This window comes from Desmodus rotundus, chromosome 10 (assembly GCF_022682495.2).
Source record: "Desmodus rotundus isolate HL8 chromosome 10, HLdesRot8A.1, whole genome shotgun sequence".
Taxonomy (NCBI): domain Eukaryota; kingdom Metazoa; phylum Chordata; class Mammalia; order Chiroptera; family Phyllostomidae; genus Desmodus; species Desmodus rotundus.
In genome coordinates this window covers 5,144,173-5,158,664 of record NC_071396.1, presented here as the reverse complement: position 1 = coordinate 5,158,664, position 14,492 = coordinate 5,144,173, and the positions used below count along the sequence as shown (strand labels likewise).

Below are 14,492 nucleotides of genomic sequence, written 5' to 3'. Positions count from 1 at the left end.
GATCAGCCACTTACTTTAAAAGATTTATGAAATAGTACTTAATAAGAGTAACTATTATGGTAATTGTGATTTTCCACAAAAAAATTTATGTAAAAAATGCTCAACAGAGTTAATGTTCATTAACTCTGTTGGCTGAAACTCAAGGAAGTGGATTTCTTGAGTGACTCCTTTTCCACTCTCTCCCCTCTTGCGTCGGGTTGTGCAATGATGGCTCTTTAGGGAAAGGACATCTAAATTTATTTTTAAAAAGATGTTTGAGCCATCATCCTTTATTAAATGATAAAAGATGAAGTGTCTTGGGTGAATAATACCCGGTTCTGACATTGGGATCCACGATATGCTGTTGATGTGATAATCAGTGAATATTATTTAAAAGATTGGATGATGTTTAAATTTAGAAGAAAAAATATTACTCATTTCATAATGTTCACTCTTAGTTGGTGATTTCAAATTTTAAAATTAGTGCAAGTATAAAAATGCACTAGGTTAAAATAGTTACAAAAAGGAACTATTTTTATAGAATGTTTAAATGCAGAACTAACTTTCCATACATTCATTCATTGATCCAGCAGTTAATTGGATTTATAAAGTGTGCTGGGTATTAGAACCTTTAATTCAGGCTTGTTAATAGGGTATAAAAAAGGTTTAAAGAGAATTGTGGATATATGGTTTCTACCTTCTAGGAATCTACAATCTAACAGATATAAAAAAAATTAGTACAGGAAAATATCAAGAAGTTGGGTTTACCAGGCTGGAGTGGTTGACTGGCATGTCATCCCATATCTGAAAGGTTGCAGATTAAATTCCCGGTCAGGACACATGCCTGGGTTGCGGGTTCTATCCCTGGTCCAGGCGTGTATGGGAGGCAACCAGTCAGTACTTCTCTCTTGCATCAATGTTCCTGTCTCTCCCTTCCTCTCTCTCTAGAAGCCATGAAACAATGTCCTAGGCTGAGAATATAAAAAGAAAAAAATTCAAGGTGGGTTTTTTTCCCCCCCCTGCATTTTCACCTTGTTGCAATTGAAGTATAAAAGAGAATGGTCCATTTTGCTAATGGGAAGATGAAGAAAAAGTTGAGAGGTGGGATAACTTTTCATCTGACTCATGAATGACAATTACTACTGTTTTCTTTTTTTTAGAAGGCAATCAATGGTGAAGGAATAAAAGGTGTCACAGACAGAGGCAGGAGGCTGCAGAGTTTGGTATGAAATAAACCCTTTGGAAGCAGAAGACAGGGAAATAGCCAAGGGCTAGATTAAGAAAGGAATTACCTGCCAACGAAAGAGTTAGTTCCCTGTCCTATGATGATATCTGCAACATTTCCATTTTAATAGGTTTATAACTTAAAAGTTTACTGTGGAGACTGTGGAGAGAATGGGCTTGAAAAATAACAAAGGAAATTAGAGAAAAAGATAAATTGTGGATTCCCAGCAATATACTAGACTCATTAATATGGAAAAAAACCCCTCCCTTATTAGCCTACTTTTGAAGACCTTTCAGGATGGTTTTATGCCCATAATAACACTGGCTGGGAGGGAGAGTCAAGTTAGAAGCTACTATCTAACCTTGAAGTCACTATCTGACCTTGAAATTCTATGCCCTCAGCACAGTGCTTTACTCCCATTAAGCACTGCATAGATAATAAATTAATCAAGCATTATGTAGTATAGTCTTTATGCGATAATTACATTTTATAATCACAGACTGAAATAGTACTTTGGTCCTTAAATGGTTAGTCTGATTGCTAGAACAGGAGATAATTTCGAGTGTGGAATTTTTGCTTCAGATTGAATTTCATTTATATGTACTCATTTACCACATGTCCTCAATATCAAATAATTTGACATGGATATTCTAATTCATAAGCCTTTCATAGTTCATTAAAATAGCTGCTGTTGGCTTCATGTAAATGGAGATGTAAAAATTTCCAGCTGTCATGTATTTACCAAATATTGAAATATTAACAGGTGATTGAATTATAATTTATATTTCTATCTCTAGGAAAGCCTGGAGAGAGAAACCTATATCTGGTCACATAGGTGCTGGAGAGGAAGGTAGATGCCAATAGCAGGAGAATAGTAAATAGTACACGGGAACGGCAACATGTCAACTCTTGGGTTTATAAGTTCAGCCACTTGCACTATTATTGCCTAAGAATTCCACAAGTTGGCCCTGGCTGGTGTGGCTCAGTGGACGGAGTGCTGGCCTTCGAGCCAAAGGGTCGCTGGTTTGATTTCCAATCAGGGCACATGCCTGGCTTGCGGGCCAGGTCCCCAGTAGGGTGCGTGTGAGAGGCAACCACACATTGATGTTTGTTCTCCCTCTCTTCTCTCTCCCTTTCTCTCTCTAAAAAATAAATAAAATATATTTTTTAAAAAGATAAAAGTTAGAAAAGAATTCCACAAGCTTAACATCTGTGACACCGTGGCTTCAAATGACAAATACTATTCCTATGACCAGAGGGAAATGCAATTTTGCTAAAGGATTACTAGTCTAATTAAATGATTCAGGCACCAAATCAGAATGGGAGTGTTCATGTGAAGTTGTCAATGGCCACATTGATTTGGGACACCTCTCCATAGCTTCCTGAAATCTTAAACCATGTTTGTTATTTAATGTTGTATTTTCTACTAGGTTTCCAAAATTTTCAACTTTCTTTCCAGTTGAATTCCTATCTTCTTAACTCACACTTTGGCAAATACACACACACACACGTGTATGTGTATATATGTATATATATGTTTATGTATGTGTGTATATGTGTGTACACACACACACACATATAGTTTTGTTTTCAAATTGTTCCAAATGGGTTATGTTCTTGAAATGTATACATTTTTGGTCTGTTCATACTGAAGAGACTTTCAGTCCTCTATAAGAAAAAAAGATGGTTCATTTACAAAACTAAACAACAAACAAACCCATATATGATTAAAGGGCAGGAGGTGGTCTTGGTTCCTTCCAAAATATTCCTTCATTATTGACAAGAACCATAAAAAAAGATAAAATGAATTTTCTTGCATTATTTATTTTAAAGAAGTTATTTATTTTTAGAGAGAGGAGAAGGGAGGGAGAAAGAGAGGGAGAGAAACATCCATATGTGGTTGCCTCTTGTGCATCCCCCACTGGGGGCCTGGCCCACAACCCAGGCATGTGCCCTGACTGGGAATCAAACCAGCAACCCTTTGGTTTGAAGGCTGGTGCTCAATCCACTGAACCACACCAGCCAGGGCTTCTTGCATTATTTAAATGCAGTTAGAAAATACCATCAGCTGCTGGGAAATTGGTCAGATGCATGCAAAAGAATAAAACTAGACCACCTTATTACACCATGTACAAGAATAAGCTCAAAATAAATTAGAGACTTAAATGTAAGACTCAAAACTATAAAACTAGAAGAAAACATAAGCAATCAAATATCTGCCATTTTTATTAGCAATATTTTTTCTGACTATATCTCATCAGACATGAGAAGCAAACAAAAAAACTAAGCAAATGGGACTACATCAAACTGAAAAGGTTTGCACAGCAAAGGAAACCATCAATTAAGGGAAAACACAACCCACTGAATGGGAGAAGATACTTGTTAATGGTACATCTTATAGGGGTTAATATCCAAAGTTTATAAAGAACTTACAAAACTCAACACCCTCAAAAAATCCAATTAAAAAGTGGGCAGAGGACCCAAATAGACACTTTTGCAAAGAGGACATGCAGAGGGCCCATAGACATATAAAAAGATGCTCAGCATCACTAATCATTAGAGAAATGCAAATTAAAACCACAATGAGATATCACTTCACACCTGTCAGAATGGCTATCATCAATAAATCAACAAACAAGTGTTGGTGAGGCAACCCTAGTGCACTGTTGGTGGGAATGCAGACTGGTGCAGCCACTGGGGAAAACAGTATGGAGTTTCCTCAAAAATTGGAAGTGAAAGTGCCTTAATGACCCAGTGATAACACTTCTGTACATACATCCAAAGAAACCCAAAACACTAATTTGAAACATATACTCACCCCTATGTTCATTGTAGCATTATTTATAGTAGCCAAGATATAGAAGCAGCCCAAGTGCCCATCAGTAGATGAGTGGATAAAAAGCTGTGGTCTGTTTACACAATGGAATATTACTCAGCCATAAAAAAGAAATCTTACTATTTGCAATAGCATGAATGGACCTAGAGGGTATTATGCTATGTGAAGTCAGACCAAGAAAGACAAATACAATATGATTTCACTTATATGTTGCATCTACAGAGTAAAATAAATGGACAACAACAACAAAACAGGAACATACTTGAAGATACAGAGAACAGACCGATGGTTGCCAGAGGGAAGGGGGTGAGGGGCCAGGTGAAAAAAGAGAAGGGGTTAAGAAGTGCTAACTGGTCATTACAGAATAGTCCTGGGGATGCAACGTACAGCATGGGGATATCAACAATAACATTGCAGTAACTCTGGGGGTGCCAGGTGGGTACTGGAAACATCGGAGGGCTCGCTGTGTGAAGTGTATGACTGGACTGTGTAACCACTATGCTGCACCTGACTAACATTGAATGCGCACTGTGATTGACAAATATTTTTTTTAAAAAAGATCATCAGCTATTGCAACGTTTTCTCTTGAGCTGACAATGATCACTTGAATCCTATTTTAACTTGCTAAAATTCAACTTGAGCTTCCAGCAATAGGAAGTGAAGTCAAAGTGTGCTTGCTAGTCATCAGAATAGCTAGAGCTGCAAGGAGATGTTCTTGGAGAAAATGTATTCTCAATATATTTTTGGCTTTCAGAATCTCAGGTTTCATTGAATTTATTGAGTTCAATTATCAAAATTGAATATCAAAAAAGAAATCAAATGCCCTGTCTTTTAAAATATGATTTTATACATCCATCTCTCAACCTTTGGCTCTAAATAAGATTTTGACGGTAAAGTTATTTTATTAAAAGTTATCAAATTCCTAAAGCAAAAAATGTTTGCGTATAAGTCCAATTCAGGAAAAGTGAAATGTGTTTCCCCCCATATATTAGCAAACATATGTTGTATTAAGCTAGATTACATTGTCTATTATCTATTGTATAGGTAATACCTGGTAATATATGAGAAGTAGAAATGTGAAAATATGTGTTGATAATTTATCCTTTAAATCTGTGTAGCACTATCGAATTTGTGTGGTGTGTTTGTTCAATTGCAGTCATGGTACCTTAGCCTCAGCACTCAGAGAAAAGTGTTTCTGTTACTCCTCTACTGTCAGGGAAAGCAGGAGCAGATAGAAGGGTGACACTGACCGTCGAAACTAAGATAACTTGATCCTGGCCAATGGGACTTCTCTACCAACACCTGCCAGGCACAGAACGTGTCTGGATGAAACCCTAGTTAGGTACTTCCTTACCTGTGTGCTCAGGGTCGGGGCAGAGTGGGCTGAGAGCATTGCTGACAATTTCCTCATGTGCCAGGGGACGGCTGCGTTCGGTGTCCATTGGTGCCACACGTGTTGCCCACCTGGTGTCTGGGTCCCAGAGGCTCTGGACAGACCACCAGGCCTCCAAGACTTTTCTGGAAAAAGTCCTAGTGGCAGTTCTGACTTCTGCAGAACAGCCTGTGTTGGAATCTTGGTCTTTCAACTTCTTGGTTTGTGATTTCTGATAATTTGACAAATCACGCAGAACCTGTTTTTCACCAAGAAAATAGGAATGATAATCCATAACCTAGTGGTATTGTTAGAATTAAATGAAGAGAATATTTGATGTAATATCAGAAAGATGGTGTTTAATAATTGAATACATTTGGTATAGAATTACCTACAAGCTACCCAAAACAATGGGAGAATAGTGCTTTGCTTATGGTAGATTGAGTGAGTATTTCTTGTTGGAATGGTCTACTTGCTGTTAAAATGACTTGGAAATAGAAACAAACATCTCAGGAATCCAGAGGATCTGTGAAATCATTTCATTGTCAGTCTTATCCTTTTCATTCATGTCATTGTTTCCTTTCTCTGCGCCCTGAAAAATGACCTGATGGCCTCATCAGGAAAGCTGGGCTGGACAGTGCATTTGTTTAAACCGTAAGAAATGTTTGTGAAATATCTACACAAGAGCCGAGGGATAAATATCAGAACCACGCTGGACAGACACATTCATATATCTAAACAAAAATGTACTTTATGTTCACAGGAAAAATGTACTAATTATATACTTAATATTACACCATGGGAAATATGGGAAATCAATTTAAATTCCAAACCAAAAATTTAAACTAAAATTAGTTTGACATTGGAAGCGTTTTCTCTTTAAAATATATTTTAGTAATAGTAGTTTCTCTAAGAGGAAAAAAAGTCTATTTATATCAGTTGTTCATCAACACATTAGTATTTGTGAATTCTAAATGTGTTATATAATTGACATTGGGCAATACTGGCATAACCAGGTTTCCAGTACATGAAATGATTGTGGAGAGTAGACTGATTATTGGTTATTAGAATGTAGAAAGAATGACTAAGCAAGTTGCTAAAAATGTGAGAGTTCACTTTCTCTACGATGTGCTTATAATGTCATGTTTTCATATGCTTCACGAAACGTTCTGATATTTAGTTGGGAAATGGTTTACTTGCTCATTCTAGTAATGATGGCGCTTCTTGGAATGCTCTGTAAGTACAAGTAATAACAACATGTCACTTCCATAAAAATGCAACTGCTTACAAAGCATTCTGTCGGGTTGGGTTTTCCCTGAAGGCCCTTGAAAGGGACCTTCTAATGTTTCCATTTAAAAAAAAAATCTCGGTGAATTTTCCCCAGGTTCTAACAAGCTATATCAAAATAGAACTCATTTCATGAAAAAAAAAAAAAAAAGGAATCCCACAGCACTTCTTTTTAATAACTGTTCAGCTACAAAATTTTATTGGTATCTTTTTTATGTTCCCTCTAGAGGGTGTAATGCACAAAAGCATTGCCACGGAACATATAAAATTACAAATGAAATTTATTGTAAAAAGTAGAATGTCTTCTAGACGGGTGTCAGTATTTATTTCATTCATAAACCGATACTGCAGTGGAATATATGCATTGTCAGCAAGTTCACGTGTGTAGATCGCCATCCAACGTTATCGACGGATATAAGACAGATATTGAAAAGACAATTTAAATTTACTCTTCCAAACATAAACGGGTCCACAAAAGCACTGTAAAAACTCCTTCAGGATTTTGGGTTGTGCTTGACATGAATGGTTAACTACATAATTTGGTCGTGTCGTAATCCACGGTGTTTGGCAATTTGGCATGAAAGGCCTGCAGAGCGGACTGGATCCTCACCACCTCACTCGTGGACAGCTTGAGTCTGTGGCGGAGCAAGCAGGAGAACAGATCTAGGCGACGCTGGCCAGGCGGGGAGAGTTTATTCACACGGTCTCTTATCTCCAGGAGCTGCAGCAGCGCCGAGTCCTGGGAGCCCTGAGTGTAGGGGTAGTCCAACTGCAGGATCAGGTCCCGAATCGCTTCGGGGTCAAAGTGCATGCTGTAGCCGAACACTTGGATGTGATTGATTTTCATGTAGCCCAGGTTGCGGGAAGGGTCGATAAACTCCAGGGGTTCGTAGTAGATGCTCTCATTGCCATTGGGGCCGTTGGACTTGATGCGGCTCCGTAGGTAGATGTGCACGGTCTCGAAAAAGGTCTTCCACTTGTTCCCCAGGGTCAGGGACCAGTTATAACACTGGAGGGGGAGGTCGAGCTTAGTCCGCTCCCAGTCGGGGAAGCTGTTTTCGCTGACAGGCATAAACCAGCTCTCAGAGTGGCTGCCTCCGAACGGGTTCACGTACACGGCCAGCACGGGCTCCAAGGTGCTGTTTTTCGTTAAGCAGATCTGCAGAGAGAGACCCAGGATCATGTGGACCAGGCTCGACTTGTACTTGTTACTCTTCAAGGTGAGAAGCATCCGCTTGCGCCAGGACGGGTCGAACCAGCTGTTGAGGCGCATGTCGTTGCTGATGAAAATGGCGTGGACTTCGATCCGCCTGTCGGTCTTCTGCAACAGGTATTTCATCTCCAGGTCCTGCAGGTCGGTCTCAAAGCCGATGTAGTGATCCGTGGACTCGGCGACCTCGGGCTTGCAGAGGCCCTGGCTCAGCATGTAGCCCGTGTTGCAGGTGCCACAGCGGGTGCGGTTGTCTGGCGCGCAGGTGAGGCAGGCCAGGGCGTCGCCCACGGTGCAGGGCAGGGCCGTAGTGCACGCCACCTGGTCGTTGGGGCAGGCGCAGGAGTGTGTCTCTTCCGAGAAGCTGCCCAGGAGGCCGTTCTCATTGCAGTAGAGGAAAGACTGGATGCGCGTGAGCCAGTAGGTGGAGGTTCTAGAAACACAAAACAGAACAGATCTCTGTGAATACAGACACGTGGTGGGGGTTTGCAACAGGGTGACACTTAGCTCCCAAAGTCTCCCTGTCGTTTCTTCAGGCTGTCTCGGGGCAGTGATTGGACTGAACTAAAAGATCCATGTAGTTCACCATTGAAAAGCATAAACATATATATTAGTACAACATACACGGACTGTATATATTTATACTGGGTCCAGCAGGAGTAACACTTGCTTGAGTGTGGTTGGTAGTGTAATAATATGGACGTAATAAATCCTACTTTCAATTTGAACAATTCACCTACAATGGTATGTGGTGTGCTTCAGTGTGATAGTGTTATGTGACAAAATTACATGCTTATGATTTTGCAATCAAGTATTTCGTAATAAAAAGGGGTGTTATTTGTGCCAGATCCTGTATAATATATGGTTTTCCTTCATCAGTGCACAAGATGAGCTGTAGATAATTCCTTCTCAAGACACTGCATGGCATCTCACTGCTATACAAGGAAACTGTTTGTCAATATAGTTATCCAGCAATAGGACATAGCAATGGCTTTTATCATGACCTGTCTAGGGGAGAATGAGAGCCTATGAATAACGACCATCCACTCATTCACCCTTAGTTTCACGGAGCGCTCATGTGGCAGGAAGCCCTGAATAGGAACAAAATAAAAATGGAAGAAAAACAAACAACTTGAAATTGTCAATCCCTGGATTTAAATCCTAGGGTTTTATCAACATTGAAAGGACAAGTACCTACTCAGAGGAAAAATATTATTAAAACATGTTCCATCTTATACTTATAGGCTGTTCAAGAAAATCGTTGAAAATGTCTCGTTAAAACCAACAAGTTCTTTTAATAAGAGTTAAGTGTGTTAGTTTAATGTGTTTGATTTGAATCATTAACATGTTTTTTCTTATTTCTTCCCAGAAATCAGGCTAATCGTGACGTGAATTTAAGATCTTATTTTCCTGTTTCTCCACATTCTTCATTCTCTATTGGTGTGCTCACAATCTCAGTAAGATACTGAAGAAGTCTGTGGCTGGGGATTCAGATAATCCTTAATTACCATGATGTTTTCTCACACTAGCTATATAAGCATGGGAAAGGGGAACAGGCCCCATTAGCCACTCTTGCTCACGTGAAAAACGGGAATGGTGATACCTCCTATTGTGCGTTCTTGTGAGATACAGTTAGGCGCAGGCTGTGTGCATGGGCTTAGAGTATTGCCAAGTGCATGTCTCAGGGCAGACACAAAATTGGCACCTACTTTTGGTGTTCTGTGCCTCTCCAGTGTTCCTTACATAATGCACATGAGATTTCCTGCAAAAGGTACTCAGTATTGTCTTCCATCCTTCAGTGGCCAGGGGTGTCCAACCTGCAGCCTGCAGACGGCATGCGGCCCCACACATTTTTTTTTGCTCATCAGTTTTCATTAGTGTTTGTATATCTAATGTGTGGCCCAACACAGCTCTTCTTCTTCCGGTGTGGCTCAGAGAAGCCAACAGTTTGGACACCCCTGCTTCAGCCATTACACGGCTACCATTTTAAATGTATGTGGGATACTCTTAGAATGCAGGTCTTAATCTGTCTGAACAATCAATAAAAAACAAGTTATTAAGGTATTCAGAACCATATTTGAACCTCGTATATTCTATTTTTATTTTTGGTCATAGCCCATCTTCTTTTTGCAATGTAATACTTCTTTTTAAAGTAAGCTCTTCCCTGTTTTCTGAAAGTAATTGAAAAATTCTTTTATTCCCCCTCAAAACATTTACTTAGCATTCTTCATAGTGCCTTTATCCACATACATCTTGATATTATTGTGTCCTTATTTGTCTGTACTCCATTCATCCCATTACATGTGATCTCCAGCTGTCAGAACCCGGTGGGCTTTGTTTATAGTTATAGATCCAGTGCCCGGCAGGATGCCTGGGGACCCCAGCCCTTCAGTGTTCACTGAATATTGAATCAAATGCATAGACAAATTAAAGGAACATTTGATCAATAAGTGTGCTTTTAAGCAAAATTTAAAGCCCTAAAAATACACATTTAATAGGGTTGTGAAGTTGCTCCCAAGTTGGTGCCTCCCTCCCTCCCTCATATTCTTCTCCCCCACCTCCCTTTCCCTCTTTCTTTCTGCAGTTCTATTTATGTCTACCTAATATAAATATAAAATACATGTCCTATCTGGATTGAAAATTATATTTTCTTCCCTGAAACCAAAGCCTCCATTCCCTGAGCCAATTCATCTCTCACTGGAAGCCCTAATCACGTTCCCAAATCATAGGGACACACACACAATGAAATAAATAGACCTACGGCTAAAGACAGCGCTCGCAAAACTAGGGCATCACAGAAAGAAACGCGTGGACACTCTTTTTAAGAAAAGCAATGGCTGTCCAAGTGCCAGGCTCCTCCCACCCTTTTCAAGTCCCTGCATACGCATTACTGTGTTTAGGTTTAGTGCGCCTCGGCTTGTCACGCGTGAGGATCGATGGCGTGTTCTGTCACGGACCCTGACCCTGGGTCGGATGAGTCTGCATGTGGCTTTCCTTCTTTGCTGCTGCTTGTCCTTTTGACTATTTCACTGCATTCACAAGGAGGGACTCAGTTTCTCAAGGGGAAAGAGATACGACAGACAGTCTTCTGTACTCCTTGTGAAATTCTGGTGAAAGAGGCAGTCAGAAATAGAAGGCGGAGGAGATTGCAGGATTGTCGGTGGATTTTTCACTTACCCAAGAGATCATGAAGTCTTTTCTTTTCCAACCAAGTAAATTTTGGCTTTAAAAAAATTTCATAGAAATATATTCAAAGATAAATATCTCCAAAATTGAAGAGAAATAGCTTCAAAATTAGGCTTTATGAAGTATATTTTTAAAACTGTTTCCTTTCATACCTAAATCTCAAAACAAAATACTACACTTTTAGAACTTTTATTGACATCGAAGAATGATATAAAGTTTAGTTCCTGAGTGATGCTAGTGGGCACCCATCTCGTTTTGGAAGTCAAACTTTGGATTTTGTTTCCCTTGCCTTGTGATGTAAAATAGAAATAAAATATAGGTTGTCGTAAGAAGTGCAACTGAAGGAGAAGAGTGCACAGAATAAAGGCAGAATAAAGGCAAATGCTCATTCTTGTTATCACAGAAGTTATTCCTACTGTTATCTTTTAAAGAAACATCCTGTATGCAGCTTTATTACAAGTGTTTTTTCCTCCACAAAATGGAAAACATTTATCTTCAACGACTCAGAGACTATATTTAAAAGTAGATGCATGTCCTCTTTGTGAGATTTTTCAAACTCTCAGAGACCTGCAAAAACAAAATTGCTCATATTTAGGACGTATATTCTGATACGTAATGGTTTGCACGGAAGTGTTAGAACATAGGTTGATACAAAAACAATGCCCTCTTCTCGGGGTTAAATTCTGAGTACTAATAATCTTGTTTCAAAAGTCCCTTATTCCAGCCTTCTAATGTTGTCTTGCTCTCCAACTCTGTGCAATGTGGACCTGAATGGTAAAACTACATAATATAATTTCAGTGCCTTTTTGAAGTTAAATATTCTTTTGGATAGGGCATTTCATGTCAGCCTTCATAGAGTTAGTCTTCCCAGACCCTAATACTTTAAACTAAATATGAATTTGGGATTAAGCACCCAGTGCCATTTAAAAAAATAAAAAGCTGATTATTAGCTTAGTCACAGACAGATGACACCAAATAATATTCTGTTACTGTCACTCTTCCAAATGGCAATACGGCATTCTGGGCCACATTATTCTTTAGGAATTTGATTGACTGATTTGTGATCCTCAAATCAGTCATCTTTGAGGTGCTAATATAATAGGGATCCTGAAGCTTTAGAGTTCTTTAAAAAATTGAACCATTGGGGGGAAAAAACACCAAGGAAGTATCACCTGCTGGGGTCCTGCTTTGGTGACCTTCATTCATAAAAAGAGTCCCTAACGTCACATGGTCAAAGCTATGGCTGTATATGAACATGGCCTAGTATTGGGGACAGTCATATATTCTGAGTCATATATGTGAATAGTGGTTTCCCAATATATCACCTGAAGAAAATGGGTTCTCCAGGCCCTTAAAATGCCACCTTTCATGGGAATAAACGAACACTGTGCTTTGTGTATATGTGTTAAATGTTGCAAAATTTGTACAACGGTTTAAGGAATGGCAATTCACAACTTTGTGGCCCTATTTGACACAATTTTTTCATCAGAAAGAAAAAGAATGTAGACATTGCAACGGACTAAATGTTTTTATCCGCTTAAATTTCACGCTGAAATTTTATTCCCAGTGTGAACCAGGAAGCGAGCCCACTCCAGCTACTAAGTCTTTGGGTGCTGAGCTCTTTTTTCCAGCCAACAAACTGTGGGAAATAAGCCTTTGTCATTTCAACCCACCAGCCCATGGTATTTTCGTTATTCAGTACTGAGTTGACTGAGACAGCTATTAGCCCCTCGATTTTCTGATTTAGTGTTACATGGAAGTCTGTGGAAAATAAGAATGTTCCCAATGACTATGGAGAAAACAGAAGCAATCGAATTCATCTAGCCTTTTTTGGGCCTCATTATTTTCCTGAGGAGACTCCAGCCGATAATGAATTAGCTTCAATGGTCAGCCCACATCCCTTCAAAAAACAAAGAGGGGAGCCAGCACTTGGTCCTGGGGGTCTCGGGCAGACTTACATAACATACAACATCTCTCTTTTTCTCTCAGGGTACAAGATGTTCCATTAACCAAAATATCATCTGAGTGGGGGACAACTGAGTCGCTCTGAGTGATACCAGCCATGATACAAACCCAATGGGTTTGCAAAACATCCTGTTCTTTTTCCCTTGCAGGGCAAAGCGTGGCAATACCCATGCCAGCCTCTCATCAGTTGGCAGAAAGAAAGAACTGTGTCACTTCAAGAACTTAATCTGTTCTGCTGGCAGGGGGAAAACTCCCAAAGTTTATTCCCTAGTGTTGTCAGCTTAGACTTCATTTAACTTTGAACAATGAACTCATTGTCAAATCATTTCATAATTAGGTATTTTTTTGCTTACAAATTTATTTTATATCTGCTTTTTAATTCATGTCTTATCTTTTGATGATAAAATGATTCCTTGTAAGATAAAAAGAAAATGACACATGATATGCAAATAATTACTGAAATCATGATCTGAAAAGATTAGATGATTAATTCCTGTCTTGTGTTTACATATGATACATGGAGTAAATATGCTAATAAAAAAAGATTGACCTTACAAAATTATATGTAATTTGCAAGCCAAGGGTTAGCAAAGGCCACTCTGGAGCTAGATCATCAGACCCACAGAACCTGTTTCCCAGAGGTCAAAGCCACATGCTCTCCAGTGCTCAGGGCCACCGAGGTAATCACACACTCCTCATGGGCACCGTGCAGTAAGAATCACAGATACATAAAGGGCAGTTACTGTGTGCCAGGGAATAATTACATGTTTTATGTATATGAACGCCTTAGCCCTTACAACAACTCTGCAGTGAGTACTGTCATTACCCACGTTCATGGGGGAGGGGACAATCAGATGTCCCCTGACACGACAGCGCTGACTGTCTATAGGCACGAGCCCCGGCCCGTGTTCTTGCCTACCTCCACTGTATCATCTATGATGTTGCTGGCCCAAGAAAGACACATAAAGTAAAAAATAAAAAATAAACATCGAGAAAAGGTGTTTTTCTAGGTAAGTATAATTTCAGCCTACTTTCTAGGGTGACGTTTATCTGAAATGATTTGGCAGCTCAGAGAAGCTTTGGGAAGAGCCGTGAGCTGGATTAAGCGGCACCATGGGAGATGAAGATGGGGCTCACACTGGCAGCTTAACACCATCAGGGCATTCTGTCATCACTACAGTTTCAGCCAAGGAAGGTCCCCTGAAACCCATGTGGCACAGAATGTGAGTCGGGTGGCAGTGAGAATCGCCGCATAAACGGGACTCTGAAGTGACTTGGATCAGGTGTCCCTAGGCCATTTGAGCTGTTTCAGTGAAGCAAGAGTGGACTCACCTCTTATGTCTGGAACCATAATGAATGGATTTTTAGTTGACCTGTATCGCCTATGAAAGCGTGAAAATTAATAAACAGAAACTTCATTTAAAATGGAGAC

General features: G+C 39.7%; 1 protein-coding gene across 1 annotated transcript in view; it reads right to left on the bottom strand.

Annotated features, from left to right (window-relative positions):
* Positions 1-7,015: 7,015 nt before the first annotated feature.
* The window catches only part of BRINP3 (BMP/retinoic acid inducible neural specific 3), a 102,997-nt gene continuing 95,520 nt past the window's right edge, over positions 7,016-14,492 (bottom strand). Inside the window, exon 6 of the mRNA XM_024576073.3 lies at positions 7,016-8,342. Within this exon, the coding sequence (XP_024431841.2) occupies positions 7,226-8,342 (1,117 nt within the window). The 3' untranslated portion in view covers positions 7,016-7,225. The remainder of the gene's footprint in view (positions 8,343-14,492) is intronic.